At 41.2% G+C, this 19,428-nt stretch overlaps 1 protein-coding gene across 1 annotated transcript; it reads right to left on the bottom strand.

Annotated features, from left to right (window-relative positions):
- Positions 1-148: 148 nt before the first annotated feature.
- On the bottom strand, positions 149-18,361 carry dnajc3a (DnaJ (Hsp40) homolog, subfamily C, member 3a). The gene is made up of 12 exons (XM_050048119.1): positions 18,130-18,361; positions 17,467-17,577; positions 17,247-17,371; positions 16,000-16,074; positions 13,943-14,095; positions 13,619-13,800; positions 12,348-12,467; positions 11,907-12,012; positions 11,687-11,807; positions 3,517-3,649; positions 2,938-3,086; positions 149-713 (listed from the first exon to the last, which is right to left on the bottom strand). Exons 1-12 carry the CDS (start codon positions 18,209-18,211, stop codon positions 556-558), a joined length of 1,515 nt encoding a protein of 504 aa, XP_049904076.1. The 5' UTR covers positions 18,212-18,361; the 3' UTR covers positions 149-555.
- Between the last annotated feature and the right edge of the window lie 1,067 nt (positions 18,362-19,428).

Below are 19,428 nucleotides of genomic sequence, written 5' to 3'. Positions count from 1 at the left end.
CATTTCACCACATGAAAATACATTCATGGGAGAGAGGCTGTTGCAATTAGGAAAAGGTTAGATGTAATCATGAAGAAGTGCTGTTTCTAAAACTGTAGCCACTCTCCAACCTTTCCATACAGCAGCACTCCTGTCCCTCAGCTCAAGGTAAGGTACATAAATAGGTCTTTATTTACATCTCAGAAAAACTCCATTCATATAAAAATAATACTGTACTTATGTACAAATAGAATCTTTTGAATGGATGTGAATGGTAGAGCGTACAGTACGTGGAAAGGATGCAAGGGTTCCAATTAACCACTTACATGTGACAGATAAAAGCTGCTTCACACATGGCAGATATTTGTTAGCATAGCAACAGACCTTCCCCAAAACGGAATTCAAAGTTGTATCATTCAACAACAAAGATGCATATTTAATTAAGGTCACTGAATTAAAGTCACAATTTGCTCCACAGTTTTGTGAGACTCATGACATTCCTCATGCCAGCGATCTCCCTTTTAAATATCGAGGAAAATACGGTAATTCCAGCTGCGCCGGATGTGAGCGTCCTCCTCAGTTGAAATTGAATTTAAAGTTGAAGGGTCCGGAGCCAAATGGATTGAAACCCTGGAAGCCGTGGAAGCCTCCGTGGAAGTGCTGGTGGTGATGATGACCCTGCTGGCTCTCCGGATCCATAGGGTCTTCACCGTGGTCGAACTTGGTTCTCATCTCTGGAAGAAAAAACAAATCAGTATACATCTCTGCCTGAGCTCAATTGGGCCCAACACAACCTGCTGGGCTCGGGCCGGTCCAGGCTGCAAGTTCTCCTTATTCCTCCTGGCTTGAACTGGGTCGTGTTCTCCCCAATTTATTAGTGTTTTTTATTTATTTTTGTATGAAACTGGAAGTTCTGGTGCGTATATGACAGGAATTTTTGATAGACTAAATCTAGAGGAAAAGAGATAAAGAGTGCAGAGAGGCAAAACGATGGTGTGTCAGATCTCTCCTCCTCTCGGAGTGTATGTACGTGTGTGAGAGGGTGATGAGAAACAGGTGGTGCCTCTTCTGGCCTGTCTTGGGAGTGATGAGGGTAGGGAGGAGTCACACTGCACGTTACGTCTGGGCTCCCCTATATTAGTGACATGACTGTTTTTTTTTTTTACCCAAAGTTGAACATTTTACAACTCTCGGCCGCCGGAGACAAACACGATAGACACTCAGCACCTCGTCACGTTGCTGGTGTTTGTGGCCTAGTGTAAATGTGTGGTGCTACAATTGCAAAAAATGTGTAACACTCATGAAAAAAAAAAAAGCTTTTCTTTTTGACAAGTTGAGACAAAGCTGTCACTGTAGCCGCACTTGTCACTGTCTGTTGTTTCTGCTGGCGTTGTGCTTCTTTCTGTGGCATTTAAAGGTCCAGTACGTAGGATTAAAGGAAATATATAAGTATGTTTTCATTAGTGTATAATAACCTGATAATAAGAATCATGTTTTGATTATCTTAGAATGAGCTGTTCATATCTACACAGAGAGCAGGTCCTTTGGTGTGTCTCAAATCACATACTTCTGTTAGTATACTTCTATGTAGTATACTGTGTGCACTATGTACTCATTGGCGTAGTGTGCAAATTTCGACAGGGTGGTGTTGTCTCAAACCAAACACGGCCGTTGTGCACTCACCGAAAATTAGCTAGTTAGCAAACTAGCATTAGCATTCGCGTTATCGTTCGCGGTACCAAATCATTACAGACTGCTAAATTAACCCAATAAACATACTGCTGGCTTATACCCGACAACAGTATAGTGATGCTTAGTGCACAAAACACATGTATTTGTACAATGCAGCGACGTTCACGGTCGCACAGTCCCCGGCCGCAATTTCCAGTTTGAAAAGTGGTCCCTCCCCTTCCGCTACGTAGCCAAGATGGCGGCCATTGAGTGCGAGAAGTGTCCATAGTTCCACACTCAACTTCATGACCGTTTTGAGTGCACCATCCGGGTACTCACAGTGCACTGCATTTTTCCATACTTCTCAGTGTGAACGCACTTATGCACTCAAAATTTTAAGTGTAAGTACAGAAGTACGCGATTTGAGACACAGCACTTGTCTACAGAGATTGCCATGTTGCACCACTGTGTTTCTACAGTAGCCCAGAACAGACAAACCAGACACTGGCTCTAGATAGGGCCTTTCGCGTTTTCCTGTTCACACGTCGGCCACAGCAGTTTGCAGCCCCGCTGCGAAGAGAGAGTCCTAAAAACACTGATTTTTTTTTTTTTTTTTTTTTTACATGAAACTGCTTTATTCAGTGTTTTTTTGTTGTTGTTTTTTTTAAACACCCCATCTGTTTGTTTGGAGAAGGAGTCACCCCTCCTGAACAATGAAAACTGAAGGAAATCTAAGCGGGAAAAGTTTTAGCTAGTTGCAATCTGTCCTCACAGCTAGATGCCATTAAATCCACACTGGGACCTTCACCGGCAGACTAGAACACTTGTCAGCACTTGCTGCACTGTCAGGTCTGGAAGAATTGCATCCTAAGTACTTATGATACTAGAGAAAAACAAATACTGTCATGTTTTCAGAAATTCTGCACTGGCTTGGAACATTCATACACAGGAGATTTAGTGTTTGACTTTATTTCATCTGGGCTCCTTAATGGACTTAATCTGACTTTGATGAGTTACTACAGGGATGGAAAGTTTCTTTCCCAATCACTCTAACTTGATATGGTTTAATTACTAAATACGTTGTGTTGTCTGTAAGATTGTTTCTACTGTATAAAACCATTTTACTGATGTAAGAAAGGTACCCAGGAAAACAATGAAGGTCTCCAGCTACTTCAACAAAATAGCAAGTAGTGAGCTGTTCACAGCAGCCCCTCAGAGGCCTGGCATTTACTGCAAGACTGACAGTAACAACTTTCCACTGACTCTGCAGACCACAAAACTTTTTACCTGGGTCAGTGAGAACCTCTTTAGCCTGAGCGATGTCAATGAACTTCTTCTCAGCCCTCTTCTTTTCCTCTGGATCCTGGAAGTTGTCCGGATGCCACTGTTGTGCCAGTTTCCTGTAGGCTTTGATAATCTCCTTTTTCTGGGCAGTTCTGCGACAACGGGGAGAGCATCATCAGCACATGTATGACGGATAAAAACAGCTTTTCTTTCCCGTCTTTTCAACACAAGCTGGACCTAATAATACTCATCCTGTTGTCAAGGTTACCACATTCGCCCTTGTGTAATAAACCATTACTTTTTATTGCTTTAAAAATGTAATCTATCTTGAATTGTCAGCAGTGCTTTTGAGCACAAAAAAGTTCAAAGAAGATAAATGATGTGGTTTCCATTGCAGTGGGGCTCCTTTGTAGAGCAGTGCTTGTTCAATACAATCTGAAAACAAATTGCTTTCAGATGCGGTCTTGTAAAGCAACCCATTTGTTAAAAAAAATAACAACACACCAGTTCTTCTCAACTTCCCCCGTAAAACTCCGATATGAATGGAAACAAGGAGCCAAAACTCCAGTGATCAGTGCCCACCTCTTCACTCCCAGGATCTTATAATAATCCCTCTTCTGAGACTGTTTGAGAAGTCGCTGAGCTCTCTCCAGGCCTTCTTTTATCTGACGGTCATTCTCACTGTGTTTCGCAGCAGTCTCATAGTCCTTAATAGCTGGAAAATAAAAATGGAGGACACAATCAGTATCGCTTTCTCATCCAAAGCGGCTAATGGAAAGTGAAGTACAGTATTTAAACACAGTCATTCAGCGAGAGGAAACACATGACCTTTAGACCTTGTTGTGGCAAGCATTCACCTAAAATCTCCAAGTGTCTCTGAGCAAGGCACAGAGTAAAGTTATGTGTCTGAGCCTTCAGTTAGATGACAGAACAAAAGACACAAGGAAATGTACATGGATCAACTAACAATAATCATTTTACCTTTCATCTGTGCTTTATGTCCTCAAATCTGCTATTGTGGCATCACCATTGCTCTGGTACAAGGCTACATCCAGTTTCCTACACAAATGGTTTTGAGCGCTGGCACTGCATCTATGAATTTATAACTTACAGTAACACTGAAACACTTTGATGACTCACCTAAAGCCTGATGTAAAGTGACCTCGATGCAGGAGACGAGTGGCTGTATGAGCATCCCATAAAAAAAGACTAAGAGTCCACAGTCATTTTACCTGCTGTGAGGCTGAACTTAGGCACAGCCGTGCTTTGATCTAAATGCTAACATGCTCACGATGGCGATGCCACACTAACTGTCTTGGTTAAAGGATAATTTAAGTTGGGTTTTTTTTTTTTAACCTGGACCCCGTTTTCCCATGTTTTTGTGCCTAAGAGACGAACTGGGACATGACTGAGTGACTGGTGTAATATTGAGTGACAAGGCTGCAACTGGCAGCTGCGAAACAAGCTGCAGTGTAACCACTTGGGGCATGTTCGCATTATTTTACATACACTAAAAGTGCTTTGTTTGACACTGACAGGCTTTAAATGTCTGGCAATATCATGTGAAGGACCCTGCAGATACAGACCTTTTTATTAAAGAGTAAGATCCTTTCTGTTTAACTAGAAAAAGCCCCAAAATCACCATCACCAAATTCACCAGACTGCATTTAAATTATCAGTAATTTTATCCTTGTAAAACACCCTTTGTTCAAAGTTGACAGAAACAAAATAAAACTCATAAGAACTGCCTTGGTTTGTGTTTCCACTGTTCCAATAATCACCAAGTCTGGTTTGATTAAAATAAATCCATAATTCTTCCAGTTAGATGTGAAAATATGCGGCTCTACACACGCTAAAATGACTGTTTATTTAAATGGAGGGTAGCACTTTACTTGAAGGTATCTACATAAGGGTGACATGACACTGTCATAACTATGACATGACACCGTCATGAACTTGTCATAAACATTGTGTACATGTCATAAACGTTTTTGACTGCTGTCATTAAGTGTCATTCGGTTTTTGTAATGACAAGTTGACATTGTTTGGGTTGTCTTGATTATGACAACTTGACATTAATCAAAGTGACATTACCAGAAGTTGTCTTTGTCATTACAAGTTGACATTGTTTGGGATGTCCTTATAATGACAACTTGACATTACCCAGGAAGACATTACCAGAAGTTGTCTTTATGTTAATGTCAACTTGTCATTATAAGGACATCCCAAACAACTTTAATGTCAACTTGTCATGACAAAAACAACTTCTGGTAATGTTGCTTTGATTAATGTCAAGTTGTCATAATCAAGACAACCCAAACAATGTCAACTTGTCATTACAAAAACCGAATGACAATTAACGACAGCAGTCATAAACGTTTATGACATGTACATAATGTTCATGACAGGTTCATGACAGTGTCACGTCACTCTTATGTAGATACCTTCAAGTAAGGTGTTACCAAATGGAGTCTGGTGCGTTGGCAATAGTGATTTTAGGGTTGTTTTTAGTTAAACAACAAGTTTTATGTCTGTAGGGATTCTTTCCATAATGTTGTCAGACACTTATCTGAGCACCCAACTTCCAAAAATAACCACTTTTAGACGAGTAACACTGACAGTGCAAACATTCCCCGAGTGGTTACATTGCGGCCCGTTTTGAAGCTCAGTACCGGACCAATTTCAAAAACTGATGTTCCCATTAGTCACTTAGAAACAAAAACATGGGAAAATAGGGTCCAGGTTGAAAAATATCAGAGTTACCCTTTAAGCATGTTAGCATTTTCTTATTAGCACTAAACATAGCTGATGCTGATGTGATTGTGCTCAATTTAGCAGGAATTTAATCAGAGTGCTTTGGGCAAATTTAAATTTTGACCTGATGGCTGTGTTAGAAGAGAAGTCGGAGGATCACCAAAGTTATTACAATTCATCCTGAGGGGGCCTTGAAGGTCTGGACCGACTGTCATCTTTATAGTGATGCTGCCAGCATGGCTAAAAATCAAATTGACTGCCACATTTATCAGAAGACAAATAACTGCACTTAAATAAAGTTTTGCACTGAAAAAGCAAATTTTAACTCGCCATTGAGCCTTGCTGAGACTGCTGTCTTGGACATGTGATCATCTGTAGTGAATTAAGTGATGTAATGTCTGACAAATCAGCAGAAAATAACTGGAAATGACAATATAAAATGTTATTGTTGCTGGAATCGTTGGTATCGAAAGCGTCCTTGTTAATCTCATCTCTGAAAATACTTGATCCCGCACTGTTAAATAAACCACTTTATTCATCATCACCTTCAGATCATGCTGCAGCAGCTCCAGGCTGTTTGTGCGTGCACGTTTGGGTGCTTTGAGGCTTGTTTACCCTGTGAGGCGTACTGAGGTGAATTTAACACCCATGGGTTCTGACAGTTTAAAAGCCCACATGAGGTCTGACGTTCCCACCTGCTGATGTGTTCATGCCATGTTTATGACAACATACACAGCCTCAGTATGTCATTACTCTGGGGCCGACCTGCCTGAAGTGATGGTGATGGTGATTGTGGGTGTACTTGGACGGTTTTGTATGCTTTGTTTTTTCTTTTTAAATATGATATGTTGGGGACATTTGGTCCCTAAGGGTACTTTCAGACCTAGAGTTGTCTTGCTTTGGTCCAAATCAGGGACTAAGTTTGTTCCAAAGTTACATAATTTCCTAGAGTCGGTTCATGTTGTCACGGCAGCATTTACAAGCGGATCACATTAAATGACTTGCACAAGAAAGCCGCTCTTGATTGGTCAGAATTTCCATGTAGGAAAAATCCAGGAAGTAAGCAAAACGTTGAAGAAGAGTACACTTGCAAGATAAACGTGACACTTTCTAATGTCACAATGGAGGGACAGCTACGCAGGTTGATTTTAGCGCTGCTCATCGTGGACTATATTGCTGTCATTGTTCATTTTAGTCAAACCATACAGTTTGAAAACGAGGCGCGGCTCCAACTAGAAAACAATGTTTTGATGCATTGGATGTGCCAAATGTGCATATTAAGTCATTACAGGAGGAGGTGCACATTAATAGACGCAGTTGGTTCAGATCGAGGTTGAAACACGTTCTCACCACAAACAAACCGCACTAGCACTTGATGATTAAATTAATCTATCATGTATTTGCATCTCTAGAAACCTGTCAACATAGGTTAAAAGTTTTGTTTTTTCAAACACTTCACCATCAGACAAAGAAGCCCGAGGGCTTCATTTTTTAGCATATTCACAAAGCGCAGCTCCACACTGGCTAAGTGGCATATGTTAATGCACACTGAGATTCTTTCCAGGTCAGCAGCACCCTGTTCCTGCGTCCTATATTCACATTATCCTTTTCAAAAATCTCACAAACGTCTTTTATTCATGTTTCATTTGCCTGCTTCACTTTATAATGCATTGTTTAATGATAAGATATTTAGCTGCACAGAAAAAAATATTTCCAGGGAAGTTATGATGGCCTCCTGGTCTAAGATGTGTACCATGTAATCATAATGGACCACGTTAAAATCCAGGCAGGGACAACCCCCAACCCTCATCTCTTTCTTTCATCATTGCTTTTCATCTCTTTCCTAGCTAAAATAAAGTCAAAACTGCCCCAACAAACACTAACAATTAACAACTCTTTAAAAATGTGCACTCATTGTGGCAGTAATGACAGAAGAGATTCTGTCTGATTCTGACTTGACTCTCCCATCCACAGCATCTCACCTGTGCTGTATGACAGCCTTTCTCTTCAGCTGATTAACTGCCTGTACAGCCATATTAAAGTCTCAGGTATTAGGTACAAATGTTTTCCATCTGCAGCCTAATTTAAATGACGCACACTGTCAAACTGTGGTCACACACAACAAATCCCCTTCAGTTTCCTAGATTTCAACGACTAGCAGCAGGCTATTGGAAAACAGGCACAGAAAACCTCTCCTCTTGTGTGCATCACACTGGTTGGTTATGAGTCATTGTTTTACAGTGTTTTAGTTTATGTAGTGCAAATCAATAGAGCGCTGCAGCCTGACGCACAGGAAGCGGTTTCAGGTTTCATGAAAATCGTGAAGATAGACAATGAAAACACTGGCCAGGACGGTGTCACTCAGTGGTCATGACGGAGTCTCTGCCAATGTCAGTAATAATATCCTCTGATTCCTGTCTTGATCATTAAAGCCACTTTGTCTTGAATTGTATATTTTCAACTTTGGGTTTGTCACATTAATAAATCAACAAAAGCTCTATTGGTAAGTTTTCTTTTGGTTCCTTGTGTTTTTTTGTTTTTTTTTGTCCAGCACGCAGCTGCTCTCCCTCAGCTGCCACTATGGTTTGGCTCTGTTCAAATTCAAACTGATAAGTATTGAAACCTGCAGTTCAGTACCAGTGCCCAACTGTACATTTTTCGATACTTCACTCTTCCCAAAATAACAAAAAATGTAATTTCAGTTATGCAAAATAAGTCCAAACTTCCAGCTGCTGAGCAAATGTTAAGGGAGTCTTAAGAATTACAAACCAGAGTAGTGTGCTGCTCCCTGGCTTTGTCTAAAGAGCAGCACACTCTGCTCTGCTTAGGTTGCAGAAACGTAGATAAATATGGTTATTCAGTGCCTTTTTATTGGACATTAGGCTCACATTTACGCGTGTTGTCGAAAAAAGATAGACTTGAAGCATAAATAAATCCATTAGACAGAGCCGAGACGCGACCGTCTCAGAGAGAGCCGCCGCAGACAGCTGCACAGAAGAAAATGAGAGCGTATCTGCTGCGTGAGACGAGCAAGAAAAAAACAGATCTGTTACGCCTGCAGTCTAGACGTACGGGTGGTTTTCACCTGGTGCTGCTGTACTACGTTCGGGCTGTGACACGGTTGGTCCAGCCTTACATTGTCAAGAGTGGACGCAATCAGCCCTGGTGGTCGAGTCACAGCCAGGACGCTGCACAGTCTCGTACTTAAGATGCGTTCTCAGGCACCGAGTTCTGTACCAAACCAAAGTGTCATTACTTGATGGAAAGTTTTATTTATCATTTTGTATTTGACTATAACTTTTATCAAATTTTTCTGGTATCTGATTCAGTTTTTGGCTAGTATCGAACTGGTAGTCATTAAAGCATCGAATGTGTGGCAGTTTCAAATTAAGCAGCTGGAGTGAAAGTTATTCTGTAGGAACCCGGGTTTGGACATCGCATTTGCAATCTGTGCGCAAAGACACGGAGATGGGTGGAACAGCTTGCATTACATTTCAAACTTAATTGACAGATAAACATAAAATGTGGGCAGGGATTTTGACAAAAATATCCGTTGGCTGTTTGCACGGCAGCAGCAGAACATCGGGCGACAGGTAAGATGATGGCTGGAACACAAAATTCCCGGGGATTTCACCATCTGCCTTCACTGGACTTTCTACGATTTGACAACAGATAGGGGAGACCGTTGTTTCAGCCTAATTCCCTCTCTGCCAGAAAAGGCTTTATGGAGATAGTAAGTGCTGTGTGTGTGTGTGTGTGTGTGTGTGTGTGTGTGTGTGTGTGTGTGTGTGCGTGCGCTTTGGCACTGCCACTGAAGAATGGCTTTAGGCTTGATAAACAAGAAATTCTGCATAATTTCAGCCAGCAGTGCGGGGCAGCTCTACATCTCGCAGGCTATACTTACTCTTAACACACTGTGCTCCACACCTCATTTTAATTACACTGTGTGAGATAAATGCTCTTAACGGATGACGTTTGTCTTATTCAGGCTTTAGACATAGTAGTTATATGCTTTAACCAAATTAGATAAGGACACCCTGGCTGCATTTATCTACGTTTAGTCTTGATTGTGTTTATTTAAATTCAAAGTCAAAATGGATTTGGCGATGAACAGACAGATTGTGTTAAATGAGGCACAATTTAATTTAATGTGAGCATCCATCCCTTTTCTGACAGTATGCTGCCTGACAGCATGTTCTTTAGATGTTTACATTAAAATCACATTAGTTTCCTGGTAGACATAAACACGTTCCAACAAATCAAATGATCAGATGGTACGATGCTCATATGATGTGTCACTGATATTTAAATCTAATTTCACTGTGTAGTTTTTTTGTAGTGTTACAAGGACCCCCTGTGTTAGACTCCTGCCATGACACCTGTGTACAGTGTAGCAGGTTTGGGATTATTACAACAGACACTCAGCTGCCAGTTTGTTAGGTACACTTAGCTAAAAATAATGCAGTCCGATACAAACAGCTATTCAATAAATGTTTAGTTTTTGTTGATTTCAGCGATTATTTAGGAGGCTGAAGTTTGTGGTGCTGTTGAATTGATGGGTGTTTCTATTATCTCCTCCACCAGATTTATATCACAGGCTGAAAAGCAGAAACACCTCTTTGGATAGTGCAATACAGTTCAAAAGCACCAAAACTGCAGCCTCCAAAATGATCATAGAGTTAAATCAACACCTCTCTGTAACAGTTTCAACAAAAATTAGCATTATAATCTTCATGAAAGTAAAATTAACCGCAGGACTCTTGTGTTAGAGTCTGACTAATAAACTGGCAACTAAGTGCAGATTGCAGTAACTTCATTTAAATGACCCAGCTCTCACCAAAACTATTAAAAAAAAAACATAAATGTGTGTGTGTATGTGTGTGTGTGTACACAGTGTAAATAAACCTATAGACTTTGGCCCTGTCTACATTGCATCTCTTCGACATGCAAAGTTTTAGGCCACTGAAACTGAGATTTTTTAAAACACCACCTAAGGTGCAGATTTCTCTAAACTCAAGCTACTGTGCATCTGTGTAGACATGTAAAATAGAGCGTTTGGGAAATGATGATGTCATCTTTATTCGCGCATGCTCATTTTTGCTTTATGTGACGAGCATATGCTAGAAACAATGACAACAATGGTGGACTACCGGTCAAACTTAAACTTTGTATTACTGTACTAATTTACAGATGAATGAAGGCAGTGTTATTTGGTCCACCTTTGCGTCTGCTGTTTAAAGTCCGCCAAAAGCAATGGCTTTGGATCGGCCTGGTCGAACCAGCAGATGGTTGGACGATTTTGAGAGTGGGATTGTGGTCAATGAGGAATGAAAGGAAAACTTTTACATGTCCAGAACATCACTCATATCTTTGTGTGAGCTGCGTAATTCTTCAATTGATTGAAAATCCGCAATTATGAGACTACTAGTAGGTGTTTTGGCGAAAATGTGGACAGGATCATTTGTGAAACAAAAGTTAGGACAGATTTGTTTGTTTTTTAACGCAGGGGGAAAATATGAGTTCTCAAAAATACCTGTATACAGTCAGGTCCATAATTATTTGGACAATGATACAGTTGTCATCATTTTGGCTCAGTACACCACCACAATGGGTTTTAAATGAAACAATGAATACCTGCTNAAATGAAAGCTGAGAGTCTGCACTTTAAGCAGGTATTCATTGTTTCATTTAAAACCCATTGTGGTGGTGTACAGAGCCAAAATGATGACAACTCTATCATTGTCCAAATAATTATGGACCTGACTGTACATGTAGACAAGGCCTTTCTTGCCAAACAACTGCCATCTATGCAACAGCTGTGTCATAGTGTCCTTGGACTTACACAACTGAAATAAATAAATTCCCAGTAAAGGGTGGTCGTAGACTCAACAGCATTTAGTGTGATTCCGGTTTGAGTGTGAAAATTTCACAGGCTAACTCCATTAAATTGAAAAATTAATAGATCCCCGCCAGATACAGCTTCCTCTGACAGGCTTACCTTCCTCATACTGTTCCTCTTGGACGTAGGCCTCAGCTCTATCCTTCAGCACGTTAACGTTCTCCGGGTTGGATTGGAGAACCTCACCACACACTGAGATAGCTCTGCTGGCCTGCTGGCCCTGCTCGTGACACAAAGAAAACACGTTTAATTAGATGTACTGTTTAATGAAGTCAAAGACTGAGCTAATGCATCTCATGGTCGCAGTAAGGGGTCTCACCTGTGCCAAAGCATGGCACATGCGCTCTTTGGCAAGGAGGGAGAAATGCTGCACGTTGGGCTCCGTCTTCATCACCGCCTCATATTTGCTCACTGCGTCTTCATACCTAAAAGAGCAGGAAGCAGGTGGGTGTTTAAACAACGCTGTGACACTGTCGATACGGCAGAAAGCAACATGGATCATTGCACCCACGAACATCATGCCGCTCTCTTATTCGCTCTGTTCAGTCTTGTGAATGTGATATCTTATGTATGTCAAATTTGATGTGACATCCATTCACATTGAGATGGGATTTGCATGCCTGTTTGTAAGATCAGAAAAGTCGGAGAGCTTGAGGGAAAGGAAGCAGTCATTCTGCAGGCTGATGCAATTCCTGGTTTTCAGAGAGGATATTATTTTATATTTACAGGGATGTACAATTGCCCGAACATACACACACACCTCTGCTCTTGGATGAGTTCCTCGGCAGACTGGATCTGTTTGTTGAGCTTCTTGACCTGCTTGTAGTGGCTGTAACACTGTTTGTGATCAGGATCGAGCTTCAGGCACTCACGCACCTCGCTGCAGATCAGATGTGGAGAGGAGGAGGGTCAGAACCGGCTAATTTTTTGTCTTGTTAGCTACATATGCAAGTAATAAAGAGCTTAATACCAATTAGTATGTGCCAGCTATTAAAAAAACCCCACTCCTGTTTGTGCGTGTTTGTGCATGACTGAAAAGTATTTATACTTTGAGGGGTCATTACCACAGAAATGACCACGACGTTTAAGAACAGACTCAACAATAAACAAGCTTTATGAGCCATTAACTGCAGGACAACTTCACTGTGTCATGATATATTTAGTGTTATTTTGTCCACCTCACTGTCACACATCATTTAAACAAATGAAACAAGCATGTATTTATAAGTAACACTTTGCTAATGGCCCTCTACAGCACTAAACTGATACGAAGTAGAGCTTCAATCAATGACATTTAGAAAAAACTAAAAGATCATAGGCGTTTTCGGACCAAATTAGGACTCCCTAAGAGGAACTGCTCACGAGAACTACATATCTTTAAGGGCTTTTTTCTGTTTGCATTCAGACCGCCAATGGGAACACTGAAGTCAAATACTGTAAGCCAGCTAGCAGTTGGTATAGCAATGTCACTTTTGCTTTGAGGAGTCAAAACTACATTGTATTTTCACCTTTGCATATACGCTCAGTGAAAACAGGACTTCAATGTTTGGCCATTTGTCCAATTTTTTCTTCTATTTTTTTCCGTTACGAGCTGTTGTTTGCATTTTGTGTTGTCTGTTGTTGACACAGCTAACAGGTTTTTAAAAATGGCGGTTGCCGATGGTGCACCGACTGTGTTCAACCAATCGTCATACACTTAGGTCACTTATGGTTCCTCTTGTACTGGGAGAATACCTACTCTAAATTAGGAGCTAAAACCCCATTCTACGACCTTTGATTGTTCCCATTTGTTGCAGTGCAGACACAACAAAAAAAAGGGGGGTACTTACTGTAGAGCTATGAAAAAGATCCTCTGGTCCGACAACAACATATATCTTCAATTAATCAATTACAAATGCTGTATGATTATGCCATGTTTGATACTGCAAAAACACCTTAAAATCCGAATGTTATCTCGTAGTGACACTTTGTTAAATCCTGTCACAATGTCTAACACTTCCTCAAAGAAGGCAGTTTGCAAGTGGGTCTTACTTGAGGGACATCTCATGGTCTCCGAGATTATAGTAGATGGTGCTGAGTTTGTAGAAAGCCTGGGTGTTGTCATTTTTTAACTTGGATGCAGCTTTGAGGTCGCTGATGGCCTTCCCCATCTCTCCCATTTGAATGAAACACTCCGCTCGCATCTCACGAGAGGTCACATCCCAAACGCAAGTCTGTAGCAGGCAGACAAAGGGCTCTTACAAACTGCAGTGCTTGTTACTATACAAATGCTCTGTACGCTCTGCAGTGGTGATAACATGGAAAGTGTCATGCTCGCAGGAAAATTAGGCATTGCTGACAAGGTAGGCATCTTACCTCAATGACAGTGTCAAGCTGGGCAGCGGCTGTCACGTAATCCTGGCTGTTGAAGCTGCTGCGTGCCTGAGCCACCAGCCGCTGAATTTCATCTGACTTTGTCAGCTGACTCTGGGCTTCCCCCTCCTCTTTGGCGCTGGGGTTGGACTTCAGCTGGAACATTGCAAGGCAAGACGTTACACTGCATGCTCATAATCATGGCTAAAGCAAAAAGCAAGAGTGACGAAAAAAGATAGAGGCCAGGACAGAATATGGAATATGAGATGTAGACTGTAGACCAGAAAATCAGTGTGCTTATAAAAATTTTAGTCAGTCCTTCACCAACACATTCCAATATGAACTCTTATATTTGTGAAGAGCTTTTTATATCGACTCTGCCTCTTGAAAACATTGCCTATCACAGCGTTAGCAGTGCTTAGCATTCCCTGAACCCTTTACATTATAATCATCTTCATCACAGAGGTCATCATATTCACAAGAGCAATCTCAGCTAACGACACATCCTTTACATATAGACTCGGGTACTCTGAAACGTGTTTCCTGCTCCCTCAGCTTAGGAAAAAGTATAATGCATAAATGTGATGCATTAAGCTAAGCCGACGCCGTGGACTGCTGAAGCAGCAGGACAGCACGCACCTCTGGCCAGATCCCTTGACATTATACCAGCAAAATGTTGCCCACGTATGCCTTTAGACCTGTGCTGGGAATGTGGCTCCTTGCCCTCTTGGAGAAAGAGGCACCACACTTGACTGCAAATTTAAAACTTTACATTCCTTACTAGGGATTCCCGCTGGAAGTAAGACATAAGTGAGACGTGAGTGATGCGTACGCATTCAGTCATCAGTAGGCAGCAGCTCCTGAGAAGCTGAGTGGACAGCGGCTGGCTAACCTGCCTTCACTGAGCTGACTGAAGGCACAAATTTAAAACCAATATTTTTGTTCATGTCAGCTCAATGAGAAGAAATCAACAGTGTTTTTTATGTATGTATTAAATTAATTCATTGATTTTATTTCCTCCACCCACCCCAAGTGAGGGTAACCTACTTGAAGTAAAACAGGCAAGCTCACAGACAAACTGGGAGCCTTGATCAATCAATGTAGATGAGCACATTAAATACTTTCATATTCCCCACCTGAGGTTTCACATTACAGAGGAATACACGACCGACTACTGAGCTTCAACCTTCTTACAATACAGCAAAGCAAAGGTTGACAGGTTTTCTGCATGTGCTCAATACAAGAGTATTTAAAGGTAGGTAACTAATGATCAAAAGAGGCTTATGAGGCTGCAGGCTCGCCACATGCCCCTAGCACAATGTGCCACTGACATTCACATCCTATCCGCATATAGAAGAGAAACTTAATTTTTGCCTGTGTGATTACCTCACCTGAGAATACAGCGGCTTTAAATGGAATCTAAGAATTAATAGTAGATGTAACAAGGGCATTTGTGTCTTCTGGGAGTGTTGTGAAACTTCTCTGTGAAAATGGTAATTCAAATGGAAAATGCATTAGCAAGCTTCAGTCTTAATCCTTAACGAGCACCTTAAAATGATCCCTGAAGGCCCGAATGAGAGTTCACTGCCAATTTAATTATGATCTACATCTTTTAAGATGGCTTATGGATGCAGGGTATCCTTCTCTAAGGTCTTATGTGGCCTATGTGCATGTGCTTTTTTAATATCCTTGCTACTTGGTTTCAAAGTCTTTTGTTGGGGCCATTCAGCCCCATCATTAACAAAGCCTCTCATGTTATCAACCTCATAGTGTGACTGTAAAGTACAGGGAAACTAATTATACAAATTAAGTGTGCACACCGACTGGAAAAACATGAATATCCTTAACAACAATAAAGCTGTGTATAAGTCAAACTATTGCCCTTATTTCAAGTCATATTTATAAAACATAAAGCCTTCATGCTTGAGTGTAGCGTCACTATAACACCAGACTACGGATCAACACTGACACCTCCTGGTGAACTCTGCTTATCTAACATGTTAGTGACTTCTTCTCAGTATTCTTGCTGTAGAGTTTAAACTGGATGTTACTATACTTACCACCTTCTTGAAGTCACTCTCCGCCTCATCTAGTCTCCCCTGCTTTAGGAGCAGATTCCCCCTCTGAAGGCGTGCCTGGTAAGAAAGGGAACTTTTACGTAAGAGTGCAAATATAGTTTTATCAACACAGCTGACATAGCTGAACAGTTTCCCAGCACAGTTGTGCCTGGAGCTGATTTAAATTGGAAAACTTGCACATATATAGCATATATAAATACATCCTTTTCTTCCAATTATTTGCATACAGTAGATGTGTTTCTCACACAGCGCTATCTGCGCAAAAATGTAAGTCTGCAGTATCACACACAACTGTGTGCAACTATAGTACACCTTTATCTCACTGGCATTTTTAAGAGAGTCAGCGGTTATTTTTAATCAGGAAGCTGAGGAGCTTTGGTGTTAGCCAACACATATATGAAATGGCAAACAGAAGCCTGGTTGAAAGAGTTTTATCATTTGACATAACAGCATAGCACGGCAACTTGAAAGCCAAAGAGCAAAAACTAGCTCTCCGAAATTAGCAAGTCACAGAAACAAGTCTGCAATGCATTCGACAGTGCTGGAGAAAGAAAGGGCAAACATATAAATGCAGATGCCTCACATCCATAACACTCAGAGTTGGAGCTGCTCCCATCTGGCTGTCAAATGAGGGTCCCAAAAACTAGCTGGAACATATATGAGAGGTCTTATATTCCCTACGCTATACAGGCATTGAACACAGAATGACTGCATCAGAGAACGCTATTATTTTATAAGATGTTCATTGACTCGTTAATTTTCCATAACCGCTTATCCGGTTGGGGGTCGCGGGGGGCTGGAGCCTATCCCAGCTGACATTGGGTGACAGGTGGGGTACACCTTGAACAGGTTGCCAGACTATCACAAGGCTGACACATAGAGACAGACAAGCACCCATGCTCACATTCACACCTACTGTCAATTTAGAGTCACCAGTTAACCTGCATGTCTTTGGACTGTGGGAGGAAGCTGGCGTACCTGGAGAAAACCTGCAAATGGTGCACTATGTTATGTGTTTGTATGTGCCTTTGCTTTGCTTGAAAATGTATCTATCTATCTATCTATCTATCTATCTATCTATGGACCTAGCGAACACAAGGTCAAATAGCAGCATCCAACACAAACACAACATCATCAAATCACAACACTGACAATGGCTATGTCAGCACACATTCAACTGTGTGAAAATCAACAACTGCAGACTCACTAATGTAAAAAGGGAAACTCACAGATGTGAAGTCTGGTTTGAGTTCAATAACTCTGCTCAAATCTGGCAGAGCAGACTTTGACTTCCCCATTGCCAGAAACACTGTAGCTCTCCTGTAGTAGGCCATGTAGTTTTTGGGATCTCCATCTGACAAACGGACAAGGAAAACATAATTATAGAAGTTTTAAATTACAAAAACTAACATGAACATTTTTAAAACTCTGCATGTTTCTGACACTTACCCACAGCAGCATGGAAATGAGACAGGGCATCAGCTAGCTGGCCAGCAGCGAGCAGCTTCTTCCCCATTTCCATATGATTGTCAACACTCCCATCCCTGCCACATTTCACTCCTGAAAAACACACAAAATACTGATATCCTGCACAATACGGATTATAATACCACAAACTACGTAACTAGAGTGCAGTACTCCATTAAATTGACTCACGTTAATTACCGACCAGTGACAGACAGCAGCTTGTCGCATTGATAAAGTCAGTAACGTCAAACTAGAGTTAGTTTGACATGAAGGTTAGCTAGCTAGCTGTCATAAGTTCTAAGTTACGTTCGGTTAGCTAACACGAAAGACACTAACATTAACAAGCTAACGTTAATTTGACCAGTGGCAGTTTAGTTTTTAATTACCCCTGAGCTCAAATTAACTAGTTACTTTAACTAATAAGCTAAACGGTTTGTCTAAATATAAGTTAACATAAGTGATAACAGCTAGCTTAACGTTAGCCTAATCGATATCACAAGCTAACGTTACCGTTGACATTAGCCATGTAACGTTAACGTTACTTTGACTACACACTGCCTGTCTGAACTGTGGACAAAGTTCTGTGCAAGCTCAAGGTAACATGCTATCATTAGCTTGTGTAGGAAAGTATACTCAGCTTCTTACCTTCATATCTCATGTCAATCAAAACAAGGACATAAGGGATGTAAGTCAGTATTTTGTGAGCGACATGGTCTATGGACACCATGGTTAGCTTAGCATCGGGCAGCTCCAATGTCCTTATGTCCCGCAAACTTCAGCCGATGTTATTCTAAGTAATGCTTCGCTTTATTCTCAACAGTCCCATGTGTCGACCGCTAACCTGAGATTTAGCATTGCTTCTCTTCTCCCAGTCACTCATAGCAGAGCAGTGTACTCAAGCGGCCGGTCGTGGGTGGCTGTGATTGGCTGGATTGTTTGGAAAACCCCGCCCACCTCCGCTGGCTCAACAGAGAGGAGCCACGGCAGCACTAGACCTGTCATCACAGTGTGGGTATGTTGAAGTGTGTATGAATGTTAAAGTGTGTGTTTTCCGGTGTTTATGGGGTCCCACTCATGGTGTGGAACCAGCATTTTGGTCCACACAAACTTAACAATGTAAATGAGCTTTTCCTGATGTGGTTCTCCTTAAAAATCCTCACAAAGATTGAATAAAAAAAACAAAAAACAATTTGTGTGTGTGTGAATAGGCCTAATGTGGGACTTATACTTCTGCGTCAAAAATCACCGCCGTACCTACAGCGAAGGCTCTGCGTTGACTTAGAGCTTACGCCATGGGCTACCCTACTGCATAGCCTGACGTGCACCTCCCCAGAAAGGTCGCAGCGACATAGACCTCCTATCTGTTTTTGTTAGCTGAAACCATTTTCCTCAGTGGAAACGAAGCTTTTATTTACTTTCATTTCACAGATAAGACACAATAATTTATAAAGACAATAAAGCCTCCACAAAAATAGCATTTGAAGTCTTGTGTGTGATTTATCCTGGCTTCATATGAGCAGAGGAAATCGCTCGTCGCCAGGCTAATTTATACAATGTAAAATGCCATAGGCTTGTGCTAATAACGTTAGCATGTTATATTTGTTTCTAAAACTTGTTAAGTATAAGACTGTTGTTTTGTTGGTGAACCTTGTGAGTAGTAATGGACCCGAATTGTGTAACGTTTCCTTTGTTAAATGTTGCTGTTGGCATCATATGCGTAGAGGAAAAAGTCCCCTAGCCACAAGGCTAATTTATACAATGTAAAATGTCGTAGGCTAGTGCTAAAATCATTAGCATGTTATATTTGTGGGGAAAACTTGTTTAGTATAGTAAGTTGTTTCGTCAGTGAACCTTGTGAGCTGTAATGAAGCCAAATTTTGTAATGTTACCTTTGTTAAATATTGCTGTTGTCCCTGGCTTCATGTGCGTAGAGGAAAAAGTTTG

The sequence above is a fragment of the Epinephelus moara genome, chromosome 7, assembly GCF_006386435.1.
Source record: "Epinephelus moara isolate mb chromosome 7, YSFRI_EMoa_1.0, whole genome shotgun sequence".
In the NCBI taxonomy this organism is placed as follows: Eukaryota; Metazoa; Chordata; class Actinopteri; order Perciformes; family Serranidae; genus Epinephelus; species Epinephelus moara.
Note: the sequence above shows the minus strand (reverse complement) of the source record. Positions and strands in the feature narration are given on the sequence as shown.